At 46.2% G+C, this 21,823-nt stretch overlaps 10 protein-coding genes across 10 annotated transcripts; 8 read left to right on the top strand and 2 right to left on the bottom strand.

The window, feature by feature from the left end:
* Positions 1 to 74: 74 nt before the first annotated feature.
* EDB82DRAFT_502466 (alpha/beta hydrolase fold-domain-containing protein) lies at positions 75 to 1,380 on the top strand. Its single transcript, XM_065608679.1, has 2 exons — positions 75 to 750; positions 807 to 1,380. The coding sequence occupies exons 1-2, from the start codon at positions 237 to 239 to the stop codon at positions 1,298 to 1,300; spliced, it is 1,008 nt and encodes a 335-aa protein (XP_065465153.1). The 5' UTR covers positions 75 to 236; the 3' UTR covers positions 1,301 to 1,380.
* Positions 1,381 to 2,068: 688 nt separating this feature from the next.
* Positions 2,069 to 2,944, top strand: EDB82DRAFT_426615 (endoglucanase; the record flags this gene model as incomplete). Its single annotated transcript, XM_025736593.1, has 4 exons — positions 2,069 to 2,484; positions 2,535 to 2,755; positions 2,810 to 2,837; positions 2,893 to 2,944. 4 exons carry the CDS (start codon positions 2,069 to 2,071, stop codon positions 2,942 to 2,944), a joined length of 717 nt encoding a protein of 238 aa, XP_025587185.1.
* Positions 2,945 to 3,337: 393 nt separating this feature from the next.
* On the bottom strand, positions 3,338 to 5,277 carry EDB82DRAFT_429304 (glycosyl hydrolase family 71-domain-containing protein; the record flags this gene model as incomplete). The annotated part of the gene is made up of 4 exons (XM_065607680.1): positions 3,338 to 4,396; positions 4,456 to 4,508; positions 4,559 to 5,087; positions 5,137 to 5,277. The coding sequence occupies 4 exons, from the start codon at positions 5,275 to 5,277 to the stop codon at positions 3,338 to 3,340; spliced, it is 1,782 nt and encodes a 593-aa protein (XP_065465152.1).
* A 1,129-nt stretch (positions 5,278 to 6,406) lies between these two features.
* On the top strand, positions 6,407 to 8,924 carry EDB82DRAFT_537609 (uncharacterized protein; the record flags this gene model as incomplete). Its single annotated transcript, XM_065609300.1, has 4 exons — positions 6,407 to 6,836; positions 6,912 to 7,287; positions 7,338 to 7,506; positions 7,807 to 8,924. The coding sequence occupies exons 1-4, from the start codon at positions 6,826 to 6,828 to the stop codon at positions 8,922 to 8,924; spliced, it is 1,674 nt and encodes a 557-aa protein (XP_065465151.1). The 5' UTR covers positions 6,407 to 6,825.
* A 703-nt stretch (positions 8,925 to 9,627) lies between these two features.
* Positions 9,628 to 10,885, top strand: EDB82DRAFT_462669 (Alpha/Beta hydrolase protein). The gene has a single exon (XM_065607886.1). The coding sequence runs from the start codon at positions 9,676 to 9,678 to the stop codon at positions 10,672 to 10,674; it is 999 nt and encodes a 332-aa protein (XP_065465150.1). The 5' UTR covers positions 9,628 to 9,675; the 3' UTR covers positions 10,675 to 10,885.
* A 4-nt stretch (positions 10,886 to 10,889) lies between these two features.
* EDB82DRAFT_576166 (uncharacterized protein) lies at positions 10,890 to 12,279 on the top strand (the record flags this gene model as incomplete). The annotated part of the gene is made up of 4 exons (XM_025736589.2): positions 10,890 to 11,592; positions 11,643 to 11,799; positions 12,154 to 12,216; positions 12,252 to 12,279. The coding sequence occupies 4 exons, from the start codon at positions 10,890 to 10,892 to the stop codon at positions 12,277 to 12,279; spliced, it is 951 nt and encodes a 316-aa protein (XP_025587181.2).
* Positions 12,280 to 12,732: 453 nt separating this feature from the next.
* EDB82DRAFT_462664 (major facilitator superfamily domain-containing protein) lies at positions 12,733 to 14,631 on the top strand (the record flags this gene model as incomplete). Its single annotated transcript, XM_065607885.1, has 7 exons — positions 12,733 to 12,895; positions 13,046 to 13,104; positions 13,150 to 13,315; positions 13,368 to 13,480; positions 13,527 to 13,586; positions 13,633 to 13,887; positions 13,936 to 14,631. 7 exons carry the CDS (start codon positions 12,733 to 12,735, stop codon positions 14,521 to 14,523), a joined length of 1,404 nt encoding a protein of 467 aa, XP_065465149.1. The 3' UTR covers positions 14,524 to 14,631.
* A 283-nt stretch (positions 14,632 to 14,914) lies between these two features.
* EDB82DRAFT_557104 (uncharacterized protein) lies at positions 14,915 to 16,173 on the bottom strand (the record flags this gene model as incomplete). The annotated part of the gene is made up of 3 exons (XM_065609690.1): positions 14,915 to 15,065; positions 15,137 to 15,678; positions 15,730 to 16,173. 3 exons carry the CDS (start codon positions 16,171 to 16,173, stop codon positions 14,915 to 14,917), a joined length of 1,137 nt encoding a protein of 378 aa, XP_065465148.1.
* Positions 16,174 to 16,915: 742 nt separating this feature from the next.
* On the top strand, positions 16,916 to 19,414 carry EDB82DRAFT_567411 (fungal-specific transcription factor domain-containing protein). The gene is made up of 3 exons (XM_065609847.1): positions 16,916 to 17,300; positions 17,348 to 19,050; positions 19,105 to 19,414. Exons 1-3 carry the CDS (start codon positions 17,104 to 17,106, stop codon positions 19,314 to 19,316), a joined length of 2,112 nt encoding a protein of 703 aa, XP_065465147.1. The 5' UTR covers positions 16,916 to 17,103; the 3' UTR covers positions 19,317 to 19,414.
* A 229-nt stretch (positions 19,415 to 19,643) lies between these two features.
* EDB82DRAFT_502458 (uncharacterized protein) lies at positions 19,644 to 21,566 on the top strand. The gene has a single exon (XM_025736584.2). It carries the CDS (start codon positions 19,678 to 19,680, stop codon positions 21,415 to 21,417), a length of 1,740 nt encoding a protein of 579 aa, XP_025587177.2. The 5' UTR covers positions 19,644 to 19,677; the 3' UTR covers positions 21,418 to 21,566.
* Positions 21,567 to 21,823: the final 257 nt, after the last annotated feature.

Here is a 21,823-nt window from a genome sequence, read left to right as displayed (position 1 = left end):
AGTATGAGTTCGCTGTGTAACATAAAATGTCGATCCCAATCCACTACCAATCAGCCGAGGCATTGATGACTGAGGTTTCAATAGACCAACCAGAATATTCGGCAATAAATAAACCTCCGTCTTATCGACGATCACCTAACAGCAGCTTTGCGAAGCTTACCACCGGCTGGCTTTACGAGCTCAGTATGCTTTTCACATCTTTTTAATTATTTCCTTGTACAAGTCGCAAATACAATATGAGTAGCCAGCCTCCATATCCCCTCCACGAGTCAGTGGTCAGCCGAATAGACCCTGAATATGCCGCCTTCTATAATAAACACATTATAGACAGGCAGCAAGTTCACCTTCAACATATTGAAGCATCACGGGCCAGCGGCGTCCTTATTCCAGGCAGTGGGCCATTGCAACCAGTCGCCAGCACGGTCGACTACAAAGCCAACCGAAAGGAAAGCGAGGGCCCTGATGTGAGTGTCCGATGCTTCACGCCGAATGGTGAGAAGCCAGAAGCGGGATGGCCAGTATGCATTTATTACCATGGTGGCGGGTGGGTTCTTGGTACGATTGATACTGAGAACGTCATCGCGTCGCATTTATGTGCTCGAGGCAAGTGTGTCGTCGTCAGTGTAGACTACAGACTTGCGCCTGAGAACCCTTTCCCCGCTGCTGTGCACGATTCTTGGGAGGCTGTCTTGTGGGTCCTTGGGGAAGGCAAAGATATCCTCGGGCTAGACACATCAAAATTGGCAACAGGTAGGTCACATGCTTCACCGCATTTCTATGAGTGGAAACTGATTCAGGATATTCAGGTGGTTCTTCTGCTGGTGCTAACTTGGCAGCCGTCATGTGTCAAAGGGCCGCCGATCGAGCATCGTCCCAGTTCTCTTTGCAACTTCTTTCGGTCCCGGTAATGGATAACACGGCTGAAATTACAAATAACGAGTCGTGGAAAGAAAACCAAAATTCCCCGGCGCTCCCAGCCCCGAAGATGCTTTGGTACCGTAACCATTATCTACCACACAAGGACGACTGGTCACATCCTGAGGCCAGTCCACTATTTTGGAAGGGGGATTTTTGTAAACTTCCGCCAGCGTGTTTTGTTGTTGGTGAATTGGATGTTCTTCGCACTGAGGGCGAGCAATTCGCAAAGAAGTTGAGAGATTCTGATGTCAAGGTTGATTTCAACATAATGAAGGGTCAACCACATCCGTTCATTGCTATGGATGCAGTCTTGGATGCTGGTTCAAGAGCTATAACACTGTTCTGTGATGCTCTCTACAAAACCATGTACGAGACATGGTGACTATAGGTTACCCCATAGTAAGACTATATAATTCTTAGTATGGTTACATTCTAAATGTCAGCTACTGTTCGATTGCTTAACTACGCCTAGTGCAATGAGAAGTAAAACCTGGTGCTATTATTTATGAGTTGTATTCTGTTTTTGATTCCATGAATTTTCCCCCATGCCTTCTCAGTTCCTTGAAGGTTCCCAGCAAAGGTTCATCTATCTGCGCAGATGCATGTGTGATTGCGTGAAAATGAAGCTTACGGTAGCATTAATAGCGGTTATTAATTTTCTGTAAGCAGGGAAGTGTTGGTGGAATATTGAAATCACTGACTTGCTACTGGATTAATTACGGAGAAATAGTAACCAGTGGGGAACTGCACATAAAGCCTACGGACGTTTCAGCGCGACCTTGACATCGCGAATCACATCGACCGGACATGTTTCATCAAAATCGGTAGACAAGGCCCGCAGGCCCGGTCGGCTGAGTTAAACCCTGTAGTCTCCATTAAATCTCAAGTCAAAGCTGTAAATGGACCGATTGGAAACGGACTCTAGCGGTACCCAGCTATGCTGTATAGTGATTAACATCCAATCTCAATTATCCCACCAATATAGAACACGGACGGAAGTTTGTTGTTAATGGCATAAGAGACCCTTGGTAATTAAAAAACTAGATATAAAGGCACAGACAGATACATGTCCATTCCATTGGAAATATCTCAGTAACAATTCATTTGACGGTATTACACACTTCCAACTTCTCTCCAACAACTATTGAAAATGAAGAGCACACTTCTCTTGGCCGGGGCTTTTGCTCCCTTTGCCCTCGCTGAGTCTCTCTGCGAGCAGTATGGATACCTCGCCAACGACGGCTATGCATTCAACAACAACGCCTGGGGCAAGGACTCAGGATCTGGTGACCAGTGTACCTACGTAGACTGGTCTAACAGCAACGGTGCTGCATGGCACGTTGAGTGGAACTGGTCCGGTGGCCAGGATAGTGTTAAATCTTATCCTAACTCGGCTCTCCAGATTGGAACGGACAAGAAGATAGTTAGCTCCATCACCAACATGCAGTCTACCGCCGAATGGACCTACAGTGGTGATAGTATCCGTGCCGACGTTGCTTACGATCTTTTCACTGCTGCGGACCCTAACCATGACACCTCGAGCGGCGAGTACGAGCTTATGGTCTGGTAAGTGTATTTAAGGTCACCACTATAAATAGAGTTACTAAACTGTCTAGGCTTGCTCGATATGGCGAGGTTCAACCCATTGGAACCCTGCAGACAAGCGTTACTATCGAGGGCCATACTTGGGAGCTCTGGGTTGGCATGAATGGCAGTATGAAGGTGTTCAGCTTTGTTGCACCCACCCCGGTCAATGACTTCAATGCCGATATCAAGCAATTCTATGACTATCTCGCTAAGTCACAGAACTACCCTGCCAGCGAGCAATACCTCCTCAGTATGTATATCTGGGTTGTTTTTACTAAAACGGTTACTAACTGATTTCCTATAGCCTTCCACTTTGGTACCGAACCCTTCACGTAAGTTCAACTTATTATGCTTCTCATATAAATATATACTAACAAATCATTTCAGTGGAGAGAATGCTAAATTCTCCGTCACCAACTTCAATGCCCACCTTAAATAAGAGGCTACTTTGTACCAGTTGAAAGGGAATACAGAGCATAGGATATGAGTGTGTATATATACTTCTTTGATAAATATGAATACTTCAGGAACCTCCAGCAATGGCGTATTTGGCATTGAAAGTGGTATAATTTCTACAACTGGCGACGTGGTTGAAGCTTTGTCAACAAAAGCTTGTTTGAGACTTCTCACGTAATCAAGCGCTCAACTGAAGTGAGGGTTTTTAGAAAGCGATGCATAATACTGTTTGGGCTTCATATACAAGTTCTCCATAAATTCAGTTCTCTAACCTCGTCTATGGCCATGATGACTATAATATTCCACGTCTTGTACTCCACCAGTTATCGTCCAATAATATATGCACTCTGATCCCACTTCAGTTGACATCTTCGACCTAGCAATATTTACATGCGGCAGGAGGGCAATACCCATGGTTGCAAGTATAGCTGCACAATCCCTTATAGCCGTCGTCCAGCCCACCAGCAGGGCAACCCTCACGGCCATTTGTGGCCGGGGGCGACAAGGGCGAGCCATACGACTTACACTTGCATTGGGCCGGAGGGCAGTAATTGTACATACAGGTAAACTCGCAGAGGCCGGTAAGGTTTCCACTCTCGCCATCTGCCACAGTGCCCTCTATGCAAGCCTGGCCGTTACTTGGATTAGTCACCGCAGGCGGGTTGTTTGGTTGCGTCGGCGAGGCCGCGTTGCTGCCAAGAGAGGGCTTGGGATCACACGTCGCAACGCGAAGTCCGACAGTTAAAGATGCAAGACCGTTGCTGTCGAGGGGGTCTGAAAAGCTGGCAGCAACGGTTCCCACGTAGGCGTTGAAGTTGTACAAGCCGCAGGGGCAGACGTTTGTGATGTCCATGAGAGACGTCTCTGACAAGACATTGCTACCGCCACGTTTGAGGGTCAAAGTCTGCTTTCCGACTCCAGCGTTGACCTTGATCAGAGTTGCTCCTGCGGGGACCTCCTTTGTGACACTGTTGCCTCCAGAGTTGACAACCACGGTCCCGGCGGACTTGAGCAAGCTGACAACGTATACAACATCTTCCATAGATTCCCATCCATCAGGGCGGCCCTGGAAGTAGTTCTCGTTCGGTTTCGGCGGCGACCTGCCGGAAGTTGTATCGGTAGCGTCACAGTCAAGGCTCTTGAGGTTACGGCGGTACCAGTAGACAAGCTGGTCCTTCTCGATGTACTTAGCGACGTTGGTGTCTTTCGCTTTGTATGCGGCGATGAAGGGCGTACAGAGGTCCAGCCAGCCATTGTGCGGCATATCATTGGCCCACTTGGATGCTCCATCGTCGTTGTGCTTGGACTTGAGAGGGCCGATGTAGTGAGACTCGCCGTAATCGTTCCAAGTGAGGATCTCGATCATGTCGAACCCTCTTTGCAAGACCTGGTTCCAGCGGTCAAAGAAGAGAGAGCCGCTAGGGAAGACCCAGTTCTGATCAATTTGTTAGATACATGAGTTGAGTTAATGTCACAAAAGGAGCCATTACTTACCTTTGCCCAGTCGACTTCGGGTCCATAGTGGGTGAAGAACCAGGGTGATACAGCTGAGTCGATGTCAGTCACTGAGCTCCTTTCGAGAAGACAAGACACTTACGAGCCATGTACTTCTTACTACCAAGCCAGTTTGCGTAGCTGCTATCCCCGTCGGCAACGCTGACGCTCTTCCCATTCTTGGGCGCCTTATTGTTGCCATCGTGAGGCCAGCCCATCCAATTCAAGGCCCCGTCAATACCGTTGGTCGAACTGCCCGATGGAGTGAAGTTGGGGACGAAGAAGATGTTGGATCCGGAAGCACTTCTTACAGCGTTGGCGTCAAGTCCGTCACCCGCAAAACTGGAGACAAAGACCCTGTCATCGACGCGTAGCTGAGCTGCACGACCGCCGTATTTCTTAATCTTCTCACCAACGCCAGCTGCATTGTCCGTCTTCCAAAAGTGAAAGTCAAATGAGATGAAAACCTTCATGCCATTGCGGTTAGCAGAGTCGTACGCATAATCAAGCTGCACGTCTGTATAAGTGTCAACACCAATGTTAAGTGCAAAAGCGTCAATTCCGGCAGCCTTTGCACGCTTCATATCGTCATCATAGTCGGCAGAGCTTTGTCTGTTGGCGACGATACCGATCTAGTCATGTTAGCTGCTTTGATATAAAGTGCGATTGTGGGAGTTATACCATAAAGTGAGCAAACACCAGACGGTCACTGGAAGAGGCACGCTCAGATAATGTGCGGCCTTCAACAGCGGCTGCCTGGCAAGTCACAGCAGCAAGAGCTGCAAGACTGAGGTGTATGAAGAGGCTTAATATAGACACCATGATGATGGTGTTCCCCTGGGTGGTTTGCTGGAATGAGGTTGCAGAAGATGCCTCCGAAGTATGAGCGTTTAATGGTAATCGGTCTGACATTTTATATAATACTGAGAGGCAAGGTGTCTACCCGATCATCCGGGCCAAGAGCCAAGGTCAGCGCGTAATTAACGGTGAGTGGGCCAGGAGATCCATCTACAGTGTAACATGATAGCGCGTTCACTATAATCATTTTGGTTAAAATAACCTCTTGCATAGTTGGTTGAACAGCTATATGCTTTATGCTCACTGAGAATTGTAGAGGAATTAATATTTATCTTTCTCCTATCTCGACTCGCTGAAGATAAATTACTCTGAAATAGGGACAAAGTTGAAACTCTCCCATCTTTGTCAACACAATGTGAATACGAGATTGCAGGGTCTTGAAGGATTTGTAAACTCCACATTTGACATAGTAGGATTGTGAGATGATCCGACTTTATCGCGTTGCACAGCAGATAATACTCAGCTTACACTTGAAATGTAACATTGTCTGACAGGGTTCTCTACCACTGGCGCTATTTATGCTGTCGTTTATGGTTAATTTTATTCAGTCCTTTTTACTTCAAAGTATTTAGTTTTTTGTGAAAGCTTACCTCTTCCCAACTCTGAAGTTTCAACTATATCTTAGTATATTAATTATAAACATTAATTAGTCCCAAATGTATTATAAATGCCCGTGCCTTGTGTGAATTACTCCCATATATTATCTAGGTTGGATCTAGGTTGGATCTAGGCTGGATCTAGGCTGGATCTAGGCTGGATGATAGAGGAAAGAGATTTCCTCAAGTCTGTGACAAATCATCGGATAGCAATGTTGATATGCGCGAATAGCACAGCTCTAACTAACTTACCCCTTTGTGGCTTACTTTGGTCGGCTTACTCCCCTCGACTAATTTGACAGAAACGTGCTGTATGTGTCTAGGACATGTTCTAGAGCTGACGTTGCTGTGATTCGTACCTTAAACGAGGTTGCATGCGAAAGCCAGGGTAAATGTTGCTGCGGAGGCAGTGTAGCAGGGTTACTGCCATAGCCACACTCAAATATCACATCATTGGCCTAAAAAGACTCTCGAGTCCAGTACCCTGGAAGGTTTACCGTCGTTCATTCTCATTGTGTCAGAATAATTTAATCCCTCGTGCCCAAGTCCATGAAACAATGGAAGCCATAACTACGTTTGCGGTCGCTGGCAACGTCCTTCAATTTATCGAAGCAACTAAGAAATTACTATCAAGGCCCATGACATTATTAATTCAGGCAGCAATGCGCTCAAGGATCTCAAAAACTTACGGGTTACCTCATTGGGGCTAAAGATTGTACTCAAAGAACTTCAACAAGGTCAAAAACAAATACCGACTGGTATCACTTCCACTGCTGAGTCGGAAGCGCGCATATCTACATTGGCATCCAGCTGTATAGAGGTAGTTGATGACTACTCAAAAAGCTCGACGAGATCAAGATCCACGACAATGGCAGGCGCATGGAAACTATCATGACAGCTTTCAGGGTCATGTGGAATGAACATGAGGTAAATCACACATATGTAGCCTCCCTTTTATAGCAGACTGATAACTAATCAATCTCTAAGGTCTCATCTCTTCAGGTCTCTGAATACCCAGCAAGTTATCCTATCTCAATTGAAGACAAAAGGCCATGAATCTACACGAGATGTCACTGGATCATTTGGAGGCACCGTTATCAACTATGTCTCTAGCTATGTCCCAGTTGAAAGCTGTGAAGAGGAAGTTATACGTCTAAAGAGTGGAATCCGAGACGCCATTCGGAGGAATCCACATTTCAGAGACTACGGCGACATTGTCAAGTCGGACTATCCAGCCTACAGCATCTCAAATTCTAGACGCGAGGAGGCTGAGAAGAAATTCATATCAGATCTAAGATACAGGGAGATGGATATGAGAGAGGCTACAATCGCAGAACCATACGAGGACACTTTTCGATGGATCATGCAAACAGATGAGGTCCATCGTAGAAATACCAAGTTCAGGGAATGACTCTCATCGAGTCTCAGTTATACTGGATCACGGGAAAGGCAGGATCTGGCAAGTACACGCTCATGAAGTTCCTCGATAGACTAGACGGAGATACCCATGGGAGCGACCTTTGTAGAAGTTATCTCAAGACATGGGCTTCTTCTGCTGACCAACTCGTTCTCGCAAGCTTCTACTTCTGGGCTGCTGGTTCCTCCACCGTTATATCATAAGAAGATCTCTTCAGAGCTCTTCTTGTTCAGTTATTCAAGCAAAATCCCCAGATTATCCCCAAAGTTGCGACCTTGGAATGGGAAGAGTACTGCATTTTCAACCAGTATGCCAGGTTTGATACCAGATATCACTAGCTTCAAGCACTACTGTACGAGGTTGTAAAAACACTAGTGCAGTAAGAGAAGGCAAAAGTATGTTTTTCCATCGATGGCCTGGACGAACATGGAGGAGACCCCAACGAGCTCATATCCACGATCAAAAACCTATTGGAACTAGGTAATATCAAGATCTGCGTGTCAAGTAGGCCCTGGCTCATCTTTGAAGATGCTTTCTTGCAAGCGCCAAATTTGTTATTGCAGGGCTACACTCGTCCTGATATCCTTCACTATGTAGCCTCGCAGCTCAATCAAAACGAGGGATTTGCAAGGCTACAGCGAAGAGATCCACAGTACGCTGGCGAGCTAATTGACAACATTACCAAAGAATCATCTGGCGTCTTCCTGTGGATTCGCCTTGTTGTTAATTCACTTCTAGCGGGGCTTACCTACGACGATCGCATATCGGACTTGCAAAGGAGGTTAAATCTCTTGCCACGGGACTTGGAAGCTCTGTATGTGGCTATAACAGAATCTTTGGATCCCTTTTACTTTGCACATGCGGCTCAGTACTTCAAGTTCATGGCAGCATGTTCTTCGCCACCCAGTGTCCTTTTGTTCTCACTCGCTGATGAAGAGGGCTCTAATTTTACCTTGGAGCTCCTAGTCAAGCGTTTCACAAAAGATGAGGAAGAAATTCGTATCGATACTGCACGTCGACAGAGCAATAGCAGATGTAAGGGGTTGTTGGAGATTGGGTCTGGTGGCAACGTACAGTACCTTCACCGAACTGTCAAAGACTATCTCAACGGTCCAGATGTGCAGTCGCGCTTGGACCAAGCGGTAGGAGACTATGACTGCCATCTTCAACATTGTTCAGCAAATCTCGCCCTCATCAAAGGGTCATTAGGAGAAGGAAGAACTATCAGTCGTTCCAGGCTCTGCATTCTGGTTAAATCTTGCGTAGTCGCCGCATCCAAAGTTATAGCTGATAAGTCCTCGATGATCCGACTTCTGGATTGCCTCGGCGAGACTATTCAGAGAGCATTGCCAGGGGATGAATGTATTTACATTCATAGCCTTCTTCTAGACCAAGATGATATTAGCCCTTGGCTTGAATTTCTCTATAGCACTGGCTTCATTGCTCTAACAGCCCGATTTGGCGTTGTAGACTATACTCGTGCCAGAGCGTCCAAAGGTGGCATGTCTATTGACACTAACCCGGATCATTGTGACCTTATTCAATATCTGCTCATTGATGACACAGCAACCAAAGCTTCTTTCTTGAAGAAATTATGAAGTCGACGAAGATCAGCTGTTGTGATTACAGAAAGGCCATGGCCACTACTATTGAACGCCAACTTTTGTCGTCCACCGGAGCCGTAACCGTATTATTGTTTGGTAGAAATGGGCGCCGACTCGGTTTTCGTTTTCGACCGTTCTGGGGCGACGTTCTGGTCTGAAACTCTTGCAACGCCAATTGCCGACTGCCGCTTTGGGCCAACTATGAAAAAATCATGGGAACAATGGGTGCCGATTTTGCAATTTCTGACCTCGAGAGGAGCCAAATTTGATCGACGTGTTATGAACTTGGTGATGAAACGGTTGTATCATACACAGACCGGATATATTGATCCGGAACGACTGTATATTGCATTGAAGTTAGCCTTGTCAAAGCAGGAGGAATTGGGATTGGAGTATTTGCAGGGTTAGTATGATGTGGGAGGTTTTTTTAGGAATGGCAAGGAAAGGTCACTTGATGTTTATGAAGCTATGAAAGACATTTGGAAATAAGTGCACACAGAGATTTTATGCACAATTAGAGAAGCCGTGTTGCTGATCCTACCCCATTCATTAAAGTGCAACAAACAACCCTGCAACGCATATATGGACGGACCATCTCAGAGTAGTATTGACCTATAGCCCACACCGATCGTAGTCACATGAGAGCCATAAATTGAATGAACACCCCCGCGCGAGCTGCGTGATATATGATAATGACATCAAGAACACCAACTCACGCTTTCCGTCAACCAACGATTACTACACTATGACTCTCTCAAGACTTACGAGAAAGACCCTAGCTGTCTCCCGGGGTTTCACCTACACTTATTATGTCTCCAACGCCAAGGCTGACAAGCCGACTATTATTCTCTTCCATGGTTGGCCTGACTCATCGAACCTTTGGGTCGGATTGATCAATGATTATCTTGTCCCAAATGGGTACGGTGTTGTTGCGCTGGATTGTCTGGGATATGCTGGCACTTCTAAACCTACCGACCTGGAGGCGTATGCATGGCAGCACATGGCAGCTGACGCCATCGAAATCCTCGATGCCGAGAAGTTGGGAAATGTTGTTTCTCTTGGTCACGACTGGGGTAGTGCTATGTGTCAACGCCTCTATAACTTTTATCCTTATCGTGTCGTTGGTCTTGTCATGGTCAATGTCGCGTACATCCCACCAGGAGGTAAGTTCGATCTCGAAGCAACAAACAAGGCGACAAAGGAGACATTTGGCCATGGCATCTACGAATACTGGCACTTTTTCACTGCCGAGGACTCAACAACTATCATGACCAGGAACGTCGAGTCGGTATACAGCGTCGCATTTGGCGATCCTTACACGTGGCTCGACAACTGGGTCAGTCCGGGAGGCATGCGCAAGTTCATTAGCGAAGGTCGCACGCAACCAACACTGCCATTTACTACTCCCAAGCATAGGGCAGACTTTATGGAGAGATATGCCAAGGAGGGTGGATTCGATGCACCAAGCTGCTGGTACAAGGCCTTTGTGGCCAATGTTCAAAGTATGTCGGACAGGAATATTTCTGAAGATGCCAAGATTGTCAATGTTCCTGCGTTTTTCTGGGGAGGAGAACAGGACTTTGTGTGTCGTCCTGCCGCGCTTCAGGGCTCAATTGATGACGGGTTGCTGCCAGATGTTAAGAGTGTTGTTAGACAAGGAGGGCACTGGGCACTGCTTGAGAAGCCGGAAGAGTTTGGTCAGGATGTGCTTCAGTGGCTACAGTCAACTACATTTGCTAAGTAAATGAAAAACAATTAGGGCTTTTGCCCTTTACGACTAACACAGTTATAGAAGTTAACTTAGCAGGGGTCAATTCCATAGACTTATTAAGATGTTATACCTATATAATCCCCGGATAATCTAACATATAATGGTATGCAACCACAGTTTCTATCTTGTTACCTAACAACAAAGAAGCATATCGCCAACCAATATATATCTTCAAAATACCTGCAGCTATGGGCTATCACACAGCTAATTTTGTTCCAACCCTTCGTCATACCACCTATCCGGCCATTGCCGAAACAAACCCCGAATTATCAGCAGATGGTAAAGTGGTTTTCATTACAGGCGGTGGTCAAGGCATTGGGCGCCAAATTGCCAAGTCTTTCCTCACTGCTGGGGCCAAAGGCATATTCCTTGTTGGACGAAATGAATTGACCTTGCAAGATGCAGTCAGCGAGCTGAACAATTTGCAAGGGTCTACAGGTAACAAAACGACCTTTCACTATGCCAAGACCGATGTTACAGATGCGGATGCTGTTGCATCTGCTTTCAAGCAGGCCATTGAAGTATTTGGTCATATCAACATATTGATCCAGAATTCTGGCTACCTTGATGATCACCGTTCTGTATTAGACTCTGACCTCGATGACTACTGGAAAACCTTTGAAGTTAATGTCAAGGGAGGTCTCCATGTCGTCAAACAATTCCTAAAGCAGAGCAGAGGTGGCGACACTATAATTAACATGAGCTCTGGAGCTGGACATCTCCCCTACATCCCAGGATACTCAGCCTATTCGGCGTCTAAACTTGGCTTTGCAAAGATCATGGAATATGTCCAACACGAGCATCCTGATCTGCGAGTCTTCAATATTCAACCTGGAGCTGTTGAGACTGCGATGCAAGCCAAAAGTGGTATTCCTGCCGTTGATGAAATTAGTATGTTTCTTACCTTTGCAAATCTGGGGCTACTTTAACCTTCTTTCTAGGCCTTCCGGCATCGTACTGTGTGTGGTTAGCTGGTTCTAAGGATGCAGACAACCTGAAGGGCAGATTCCTATGGACAAATTGGGATGTCGATGAACTGATGGACCGTGTTGATGAGATTAAGGAGAAGAATCTTTTGGTCCATGGACTGAATGGCTGGTAAATGTCAACGTAGCTCTATGATGCCATTATAGATTTATTATTGCTTAGTAAATTTCACTGAAATATTATCTTGAGTATCTACTACACTCTGTTCCTTCATGTTTTTTATACCGGCTCTCAGCCTTGCCCTCGCCCACCCAGAGAGTCTGGACAGAGAGTCTAAGCAGTAGTGGATCTAACCTAGCCCAGTTGTATTCTGTGCCTGCACGGAATCAGTAAGACAGCCGTTTGCTCCAGTATGCATGTATATATATGACGTTGGCGATGTAGCCGCTTACTAGGCTGGCACTACTTTCTTGTCTTTCAAGCTATTAATCTATTGTTAAAAGGCAAAAGACTAAAATATAATAGGAGCGTCAATCCTCAATACAGGGCGGACTCTTCTTTACTATTCTTAGTCCCCTTCTCCCTAAGGTAATTGCATTTAAAAAGCTATAACATCTTTCCAGTGGTAGGAGACTTTCCTCGGTTGACTAGGATTTCAACCAGGGATGTGCAGCTGCAAGCGTAATAGGCTAATTCCCAAGATGGGTATGAATTAAAATGCGAAATTGTTAATTTGGACTCTGATTGGTCAACCCCAGATCACGACAGATATGCTAATATGGCAACTTATGATTCCAGTTCTTAGATACCATGTCATGATGTCATAAATAAGTTTCAATACTAGGAATCTTCACTTATGAATCTGTGACGTTATTGACATGGCCACATAGTGATAATCCCGCACCCTACAGAGCTCCTCAAGCCTTCCCAATTGCCGAAAAAAAAAACCCTTCCCAATGCTTCAGCAGGGATCGCATGGTGTGATAGTTACAGTGAGACACATCATTCACAAGTTATTAAGTGTATTTAGTTCAGAGATCCCCCAGTTATGATATGTACCTATTGTGCCTCATGCAGCCGGCGTAGCAAACCGAAATTACAACCATGGACCAAAAGATCGATTCGCCGCTGGATCTTAGCGATGACGCAGGCACTGTATCCACAGGACCTCCAGTGAACGAGAAGGCTCTGTTACGCAAGTTAGATTTGCGACTTCTGCCAGCTGTTGGGGTATTGTATCTTCTTTCATTCTTAGATCGCAGCAATGGTATGATATGACTTCTGCAAATAAAGGCTCATGAGTTAATGTATGTGAACTAGTTGGAAATGCTCGCATCGAAGGGATGATTGATGATCTGCATATGTGTAATGTCACATCTTCCTTTAACTTTGCTATTTCTGACAGATAGGATCGCAGCTGGTAATGAGTACCTGACTGGATTGACTCTTTACTTTATTGGCTACGTTATCTTTGAAGTACGCAATGCGGCCCTTAGATACATTTCTTCTAACAATCCTTAGATCCCATGCAATATCATCCTCAAACGAACAACCCCTCGACTATGGCTTCCCACACTTACAGTTGCCTGGGGGATTGTGGCAACGTTACTTGGTATTGTACAGAATAAAACTGGTTTCTTTATCGCTCGGTTCTTCCTTGGTGTTACAGAAAGCGGTCTATTTCCTGGTAAACTACAAAGCTGATCACTTGATGAGAAGATGTATTAACAAAACTCAAGGTGTCGTATATTATTTTTCAATGTGGTACAAGCGGCGAGAGAGACAGTTTCGTATCTCGCTATTCTTTAGCGCAGCTTCACTTGCTGGAGCTTTTGGTGGTATATTGGCATATGTATGGCTCTCTACATCAAGAATGTTCAGTTACTAACAGAATCAAGGGCATAGGAAAGATGTCAGGTATCGTTTGGGAGAATGGGTGGCGTTGGATCTTTATTCTGGTGAGTCTCTGTGAGCAGTCCCAGTACTAGACTGACCCACTATTAGGAAGGTATCGCCACGGTCGTAGTGGCGATCGCGGCATATTGGTTCATCGAGAATTATCCCGATACATCCAATTTTCTCACCGATGGCGAACAGTCTTTCATTCATGAACGTCTACACGCAGATAGTGACGCGATTCGTAAAGAGAGGTTTAGTTGGGCTGCTGTCCGAGAAGCGTTCGGAGATCCAAGCTGCTGGCTTTATGGGCTAGGGTTTCATACCATGAGCTTACCACTTTATACTCTCTCTTTGTTTCTGGTATGTCGCACTGGACTCCGTCTTTTATGCACGATACTGACTGATCAGCCCACGATTATCAAGGATCTTGGGTATACAGCAGCAGTGGCCCAGCTCTTAACAATCCCGCCTTATGCTGTTGCCTTCGTCACTACCCTTGGTGTTGCTATAGCCTCGGAAAAGCTCGCCAAACGTGCGGTTTTTATCGCTGGTTCCTCAGCCGTTGCCGCCATTGGATACATAATCCTCCTCGCCAATACCAATCCCACTGCCAGGCCCGGAGTCTCCTACATGGGGACATTCTTTGCCGCAGCTGGAATTTACCCTGGCACAGCCTTGGTACTCAGCTGGCCAGCTATCAATGTCTCCGGGCAAACCAAGCGTGCCATTGCCAACGCTATGCAGATCAGTATTGGCAATCTTGGTGCGGTAATGGGGACGCAGCTATACAGGTCAGGTGATGGCCCACGATTTGTGGTCGGTCACTCTATGGCTCTGGCATACCTAATCGCGAATGTCATTGTGGTGAGTATCTTGGGGTGGCGATTGAAGAAGCAGAACCAGAGTCGGGAGGCTGTCAGTGAAGAGATTAAGCATGTTGGCAATGTTGAAGATTGGAAGGGTGATTCGGATTCCAGATGGAGGTTTGAGTACTGACTTGGGCAAGAAAGATACGTACAGTAGGTTGTTGGAAACTATGATATGAACCAATCTTTGAGCAAGTCGTCCATGTTACAGATTAATTGAAGGTTACAAATTGGCCATTCCTTCACACCATGAGTATGATCGGAGTTGAATATCCTGTTGTCTGATAAAACTCAGTCCAAACAACCCCTTAGTAGCTGGTCCAGAATCCATTGAGCATATTTATGAACAATGTAATCAGTCAAATACCACATAATTTAAAACGTGATGAACCAGGAGATAAAGTTCAATTGAGTGGGTGAATATATATAAAAATCTATTCACCTCGGTCCTAAAATTATATCTTGTTAAGAAGCGATATGTACTACCTATTGATGCAACACTATAGGTGGTATATTCTAGTTCAACCCGACACCTCGAGTTCCTTCTTCTCACTCTCCCCCAGGAGACCTAGTGCCTCTCTTCGCGTCGGTGCAGATGCATCGAAATAAGGCTTCTCGGCTAATGAGGTTACCCGGGTACCATGTCGTGGCTCTCTGCCACTGTAGTCCCAACTAGCATTATGGATAGTAATGCTGTAACAATTAAAATTAGCCACATACTTGAGGATCAATAGAGTACTCACCGATTGTCCCAGAGCGCTGAGGTTCTAGGTGTCCACTTAAATCGGACCTGTATGTCAACATTTGTCTCATAAACATCATACAGATAGTTGAGAATAACATCGCTCTCCGTCTTGTCAAGACCAACGATTCTGTCGGTCATTGCACGGTTTACCCAAAGTGCTTTCCAGCCTGTCGCAGGGTGGACTCTGACTAAAGGATGTACTCTCTCAACATACTTGGGACCTTGTTCAGGATGATCGCGGTCAAGGTACGGATGCGCTGACTTGTAAACAGCCAAGCGACCATCGATGATCTTTCGAAATCCTGGGGAGAGCTTTTCATATGCTGCGTAGCCAGAGGCCCAGAGTGTATCACCTCCAACGGAAGGAACCGTGTCATTATGAAGGTGTGTGATACCTGCCGGCTGTTTCTCGTGGACCAAGTCTGTGTGCCAACGAGACGCTCCTCCTGGCTGGCGGAAACTAGCAGGACGCTCTGTCGCTTGAAGATCCGGCCAGAGAACACTCACGCCTGGCAGACCTGGAACCTGAGGCACCTGTGGCTTTTATAATTGTTAGTTTCCGGATACAATATTGGACATATCGTTACTCACATGCACTTCAACTTCTCCATACCATTCGCCGAGTTCCTTTTGCTGCTGTGGTGAGAGATCCTGGTCTCTGAAGAAAACAACACTTCTCTCGGCAATTAAAAGAGCAAGCTCATCGCGTTGCTGATTGGTAAGGTCTTTTAGCTGCAAACCTTCAATCTCAGTTCCAATATATGCCGTGAGATCAGTGACTTTTGTCGCAGCAGACAGAAGACTCTTCTTTGACTTGTCAGCTCGCGCACCTGCATCAACGTGATCACGAGGCTTGTCGCGAATCTTGTACACATCATCTAAGTACAATGGACGAGACGGACGGTATGGATATCCTTTGGAAAGGTCCACACCTGATTTCTCGAGACGTCGCTTGGCAGCGTCCGGCAGGAGCAGAGTGTCTTTGATGGGCGGGGCGACATCTTTGATGCTGGGGTCAATTGGTGCAGGAGCCATTTTGTGCAGAGTAAACAAATCTCTTAAAATAAATTATCACACAGTAAATTCTTAGTATTCGAATAAACAGCAGATGAGGTATCTAGATATATCATTGTCTCCTCCTTACAGTACTACCCTAGGATCACGTCATGGGAGCACAGAATGGCAAGGGTCAATTCATTCACATCCCATTGGCAGGTCGTCCAGGTGCAATATGCAAAGGTTATTGCAACATAGACGCAAATGTCTATATATGCAGATTGCGACATTAATCATTGTTGACTAAGTTGGGGCCAAATGATAAAGCTGCCTGATAATTAAAATATTTGCAACTGCAACAGATCCATGGTAGAGGACAATTAAAGCGATGACCTTCCTATAGTATAAGCAGATTACAGATACGTATAAGGTTAAAGTCTCTGAGCTTCTTGCTACTAGCCTACTGTAAATATGTAGAAACTTTACTATACAAACTTCCTGGATTTCATTGTGAGATATCGAAACACCCATGCAGCTGGCACTTGTACCAACTCGGTCGCAGGTACATGTCGAAACAGCAGTTGTGGGGACATTTTCACGGATAAGAAGGAGTGATAACATGTACCTTCGGAAATAGGACAAATGGTTCCGCATACCAATTAGCGATATTGTCGGCAAATAAAATGATAATCCGATCCCCACTATTACGGAACAGTTGAAAGTGGGTGACGACTATTCCTCACGGACCATAATACTCCGTCACGTCTTCTCCAACTGCAGAGTGTTGTAAACCCGAATTACCTGGAACGGAGTATTTTCGCTTGTCCCCTGCCCTCTATCACACGAAAGATCTCATTGTCTAGAGCTTGTGCGTTGGAATCGGCCTTCAAAGCACAGTACTTTAGTACCATTCCCGTTGATCATCTTTTACTCCCGTCATATCATCATTGGCCGAGACTACCCTAGACAATGGCATCGAGACGCAGTAACCATTCAGCTGAGACTGAGACTGTAAACGGAACCGGGCGACAGCCGAAATCATTAGCTAGGGCATGTGTATCATGCCGGACAAAGAAGGTCCGCTGCGATGCTGCACGGCCACGATGCAGTAACTGCCACAGTCAAGGACGTGAGTGTGTTTATCACAATGAAACCCCGAGAAAACGGTACAGTTACATTGTGACAACGTACGTTCCACGCTGACCGTCCCCGGACCCACGTTTTCGCAGATCTTCAAACTTCAACGCGACGCGTCTGCTCTCAAAGCATTTATCGTGACTCTCAAGCAAAGTAACCCACAGGAACGTGAAAAATTACTCTCATCCGCTGTCGACAATGATGGAAATGTCAGCTTGCCAGTTTCAGTAGATGAAACTCTTCCAACACAAACCCAGGTTTCCTTAACTGGCCTCTCTTCCCGACCTGCCATTGTATCCGATGATGAGCTAGACATTGCCAGCTTTGTATCTGTTGATGACTCGGGTGAGACTAACAGCTTTGGCCCGTCATCTGCCTTATATAATCCAGCCAGGAATGATCCAGACAATAACACGCAATGTAACTGGACATGGATCGAGAATGTCAAGAACAGTTTGATAGCAAATGCTGCTCTGCAGAGACATCTGGAGCATGGGCTCGTGAAACATTCCACTATTGCAGGGGTACCGACGGAGTTGGCGATGCATTTACTTAACCTCCACTGGGATCGTCAGCACCACACATTTCTTCTTACCTATAGACCTGCTATCATGCGCGATTTGCAATGCTCAGGTCAGTTTTGCTCCACCTTTATGCTCAACGCCATCTTCGCCTGCTGCAGCAAGTTCTCGCCTCGTCTAGAAGTCAGAGAAGACCCTGGAGATCCATCGAGCGCTGGTCTTCAGTTTTTCAATCGGTGTGACAAGCTTCTTGCAAAAGACTCCCTCCTCATGCGACCGCACATTACAACAATCGTGGGACTTCTCCTTCTAGGCTCAACATACAACGCTCGTGGAGAGACATCAAAAGGATGGTTGTATACTGGTTACGCTCTGCGAATGGTCTATGACTTGGGTCTCCATCTGGACCCTAAACAGACGACAGATAACTCAGAGGAGATAGAAATCAAGAGACGAGTGTTTTGGGGCGCTTTTGTCTGTGATAAGCTCCAGAGTCTATACTTGGGTCGACCAGTGGCCATTAATCTTTGCGACTACCAGGTATCGCGCGAGTTTCTTGACTTGTACGAAGAAACAGAACCGTTTCATATCCCGAAGTTGGCAGCAGAATCCACCTCTAGTTTGCCTAGGAATATGGATGACATGGTTCCTAGGTATTCTGTATCAACCTTTCAACAGTTATGCCTTTTGTCCAAGATCATGACGACCATTATCAATCGTTTCTATGTTGTCGGAGCCACATTTTCAAACGCCCAAGACAGTCTCCTGAAAATTGAACAGGCATTACAGAAGTGGCGAGAAGACTTAGCTCCCGAGCTTGACTTCCAGCCCTGGATTTCAGCAAGCACACAAGCCCAGACGCCGAATATCATGGTCCTTCACAATCTGTATTACTCTCTTATCATTTTGGTCCATCGACCATTCATCTCGGACGGGCATCTTCGCTCAACCGGAACGCCATCTCGATCCTGGGAGCAATGCACAGATGCAGCGCGATGTATTACAACTATAGCATCAGTTTACAAGTTGACTTATGGACTCAATGGAGCGCCTTATGTCCTGGCATATACAGTCTATGTAGCATGTACCATACATGTCCGCAACGCGGCTTCCCAAAGCCACAAGGGGGACCATTTGGATCTACTGAGGAGGAGTTTAGAATGCCTGGATCAACTTTGTATTGCGAATCCGGGTGTTGCTAAGCCGGCCAATAGCATCAGGCGCCTTATTGAAGCCAATCGTCTCAACCTGACAGTTGGTAAGTCACAGCAGCTTCATTGCACTGCATCCATTCGTTCTCATAAAATCCCAGGAGAAACAAACTCATCCATGTCACCCGATATTTCGTTCGACTTGGATGCAATCCACAATTCATTCACTATGACAGAGTGGCCCTATCCAAATTACGAAATGAACACTGGCGACATGGACTACAATTTGCCACTTGATCCATTATTTGGTTGGATTAATGTACCAACCCCGTCACTAGATCAGGACACCGAACCAGGATTTTTATATAATTGAATAGCATTATTCTATATTCCTTCAAAGATAGTGTATTTTGGGAGTAGTGAGAACAGGGATAAAGCAAAGACTGCTAGGAAAAAAACAATATGAAATCCATTTTTTATGCATGCCTATTACCTCTATGTTTATCGGGGAGTGAAAATCATCTTTTCCTGCCTTCAAAATTACTTAGACACGAAATTCAAGGCGTTTAGGACAGATCCTGGCTGCTCTGCGAGTCTGATTGGAAGACAAGTCTTCGCTTAGTTTAAGAGCACCGCCCGGAGACTCACTTTCCGATATATGTGGATCACGGAGAATGATTGTCCTGGCGCCATTATGTGTCTTGCCAAGAATACCTGACATTGTTTGGAAACTTATGTATATATTTAAAACAAGACAAGATCGCCTTGAATCAGTTCTTGAACGTTCAAGCACATGTTTCCAATTACTGCGCACGCTCAGATTTCTCGCTGTAATCTCTTCAAATACCCGACGATTCAGACCCCACATCTTTTCCAACATGTCTCATCTCCCTCAAAACGTCGACGTCTTGATCGTGGGCAGCGGCAATGCTGGATTTGCAGCAGCTCTGTCTGCGGCTGAAAACGGAGCCAAGAACATTCTAGTCGTAGATAAGTGTCCCGAAGAATGGGTTGGTGGCAATTCTTATTTCACTGCTGGCGCCTATCGAATTGCCCACGGCGGTCTCAACGATCTGTTACCGTTCGTCAACAATGTTCCACATGAGCAGGCGGGAAAGATCGACCTTGCGCCCTATACCGAGAAAGATTTTCAAGATGATATGGATAGAGTGTGTATGGGACGTTCAGACCCAGAGCTGGCCAAGACACTCATTCAAAACTCTAACTCAACTATCAAATGGCTCGCTTCAAACGGCATTCGCTTCCAACTGTCCTTCAATAGACAGGCATATGAGGTTGATGGGAGGATTAAGTTTTGGGGAGGTCTTCACATTAAGACTCAAGATGGAGGCAAGGGTCTTATTGAAGACTACCTTGCCGCGATCAAGAGACGGGGCATCAAGGTTTCGTGGTCAACAGCGCTCACCGGGCTGCAAAAGCGTGAAAAGGACGACAGCTACGACGTTCAGCTGTTGGTCAATGGTCGGAGATGCTCACTGAACGCCAGCGCCGTTGTATTGGCTGCCGGAGGATTTGAGTCGAACCCTCAAATGCGAAGTCAATTCCTCGGTGCCGGTTGGGACATGGCCATGGTCCGCGGAACACCCTACAACACTGGGGATGTTTTGAATATGGCCATCGAGAAGCTGGGTGCGAAGGCTGTAGGAAACTGGTCTGGGTGCCATTCCGTTGCCTGGGACGCTAATGCTGACCCAAATACTGGCGACCGAGAAGCCTCCAACGAGTACACCAAGTCGGGTTACCCTCTGGGCCTTATGCTGAATATTGATGGCCAGCGTTTCGTCGACGAAGGTGTGGACTTGAGAAATTACACTTATGCAAAGTTTGGTCGGGCTATTCTCCAGCAGCCAGAACAGCTTGCCTTCCAGGTTTGGGATTCAAGAACCATTGACTGGCTACGAATGGAGGAGTATCGAGAGGAGCGTGTTGAACGTATTTTTGCCAAGTCCATAGAGGAGCTCGCGGAGAAATGTGGCGAGCGTGGACTTCGAAACACTGCAGCATTTGTCAACACAATCCGAGAGTACAATGAAGCAGTTCACGCGCATCGTCAAGAAAACCCCGGCGCCAAATGGGACCCCGCCATCAGAGACAACGTCTCAACTCAGTCTTCAAAGAAGAAGTTGGCTTTGGCCAAGTCTAATTGGGCTTTGCCCTTGGATCAAGGTCCTTACATGGCAGTCAAGGTGACTTGTGGCATCACCTTCACCTTTGGAGGTGTCAAGGTCGATCCTCAATCTGCTCAATTGATCCACGGGTTGACAGGGTCTCCAGTACCGAACGTTTTTATTGCAGGGGAAATGGTGGGAGGCTTGTTCTATTCTAATTACCCTGGCGGTAGTGGATTGACATCTGGCGCAGTCTTTGGAGCGAAAGCTGGGAAGGCTGCTGCCCAGGTCGTGACAGAGCGAAAGCCATTGCAAACTGGTCAAGCGTTTCCAAGCCGTTTGTAATTAATACCGGTTAGTCTCACTACGAGGGTTTGTGTGGTTTTCAAGTGCATTCGCAAACGTCTCAAACCAGACCATGCCGTAGAGAGTGTTATGCCTCATATAGGTCCAGTCAAGTATCAAATAATTATATTGAAACCATTGGCTTTGTGTTTTGATCGCCCCTTTTTGTTGCATGCCAATGCTCGGACTCTCCTTTCTTTCTATCTTGCTCAATTGGCTCAGTCGAAGCGAGTCAAGTAGTAAAAATGACACCACCTAACACAACCAAAAGGGCGGACTCGTCACAAGACGCTTATCACCAGTGGCGTTATTAGACCACTCATATGCGTTGATATCAAGCCATCGACCCATTTCTCCAACCTAAAACTCAAGGCTGAATTGCAAACGTTACGCCACTCACTTAAAA

This window comes from Fusarium venenatum, assembly GCF_020744135.1.
Source record: "Fusarium venenatum strain MPI-CAGE-CH-0201 chromosome Unknown EDB82scaffold_2, whole genome shotgun sequence".
Lineage (NCBI taxonomy): Eukaryota > Fungi > Ascomycota > Sordariomycetes > Hypocreales > Nectriaceae > Fusarium > Fusarium venenatum.
The sequence above is the reverse complement of the archived record's forward strand: the minus strand, read 5'-3'. Positions and strand labels throughout refer to the sequence as shown.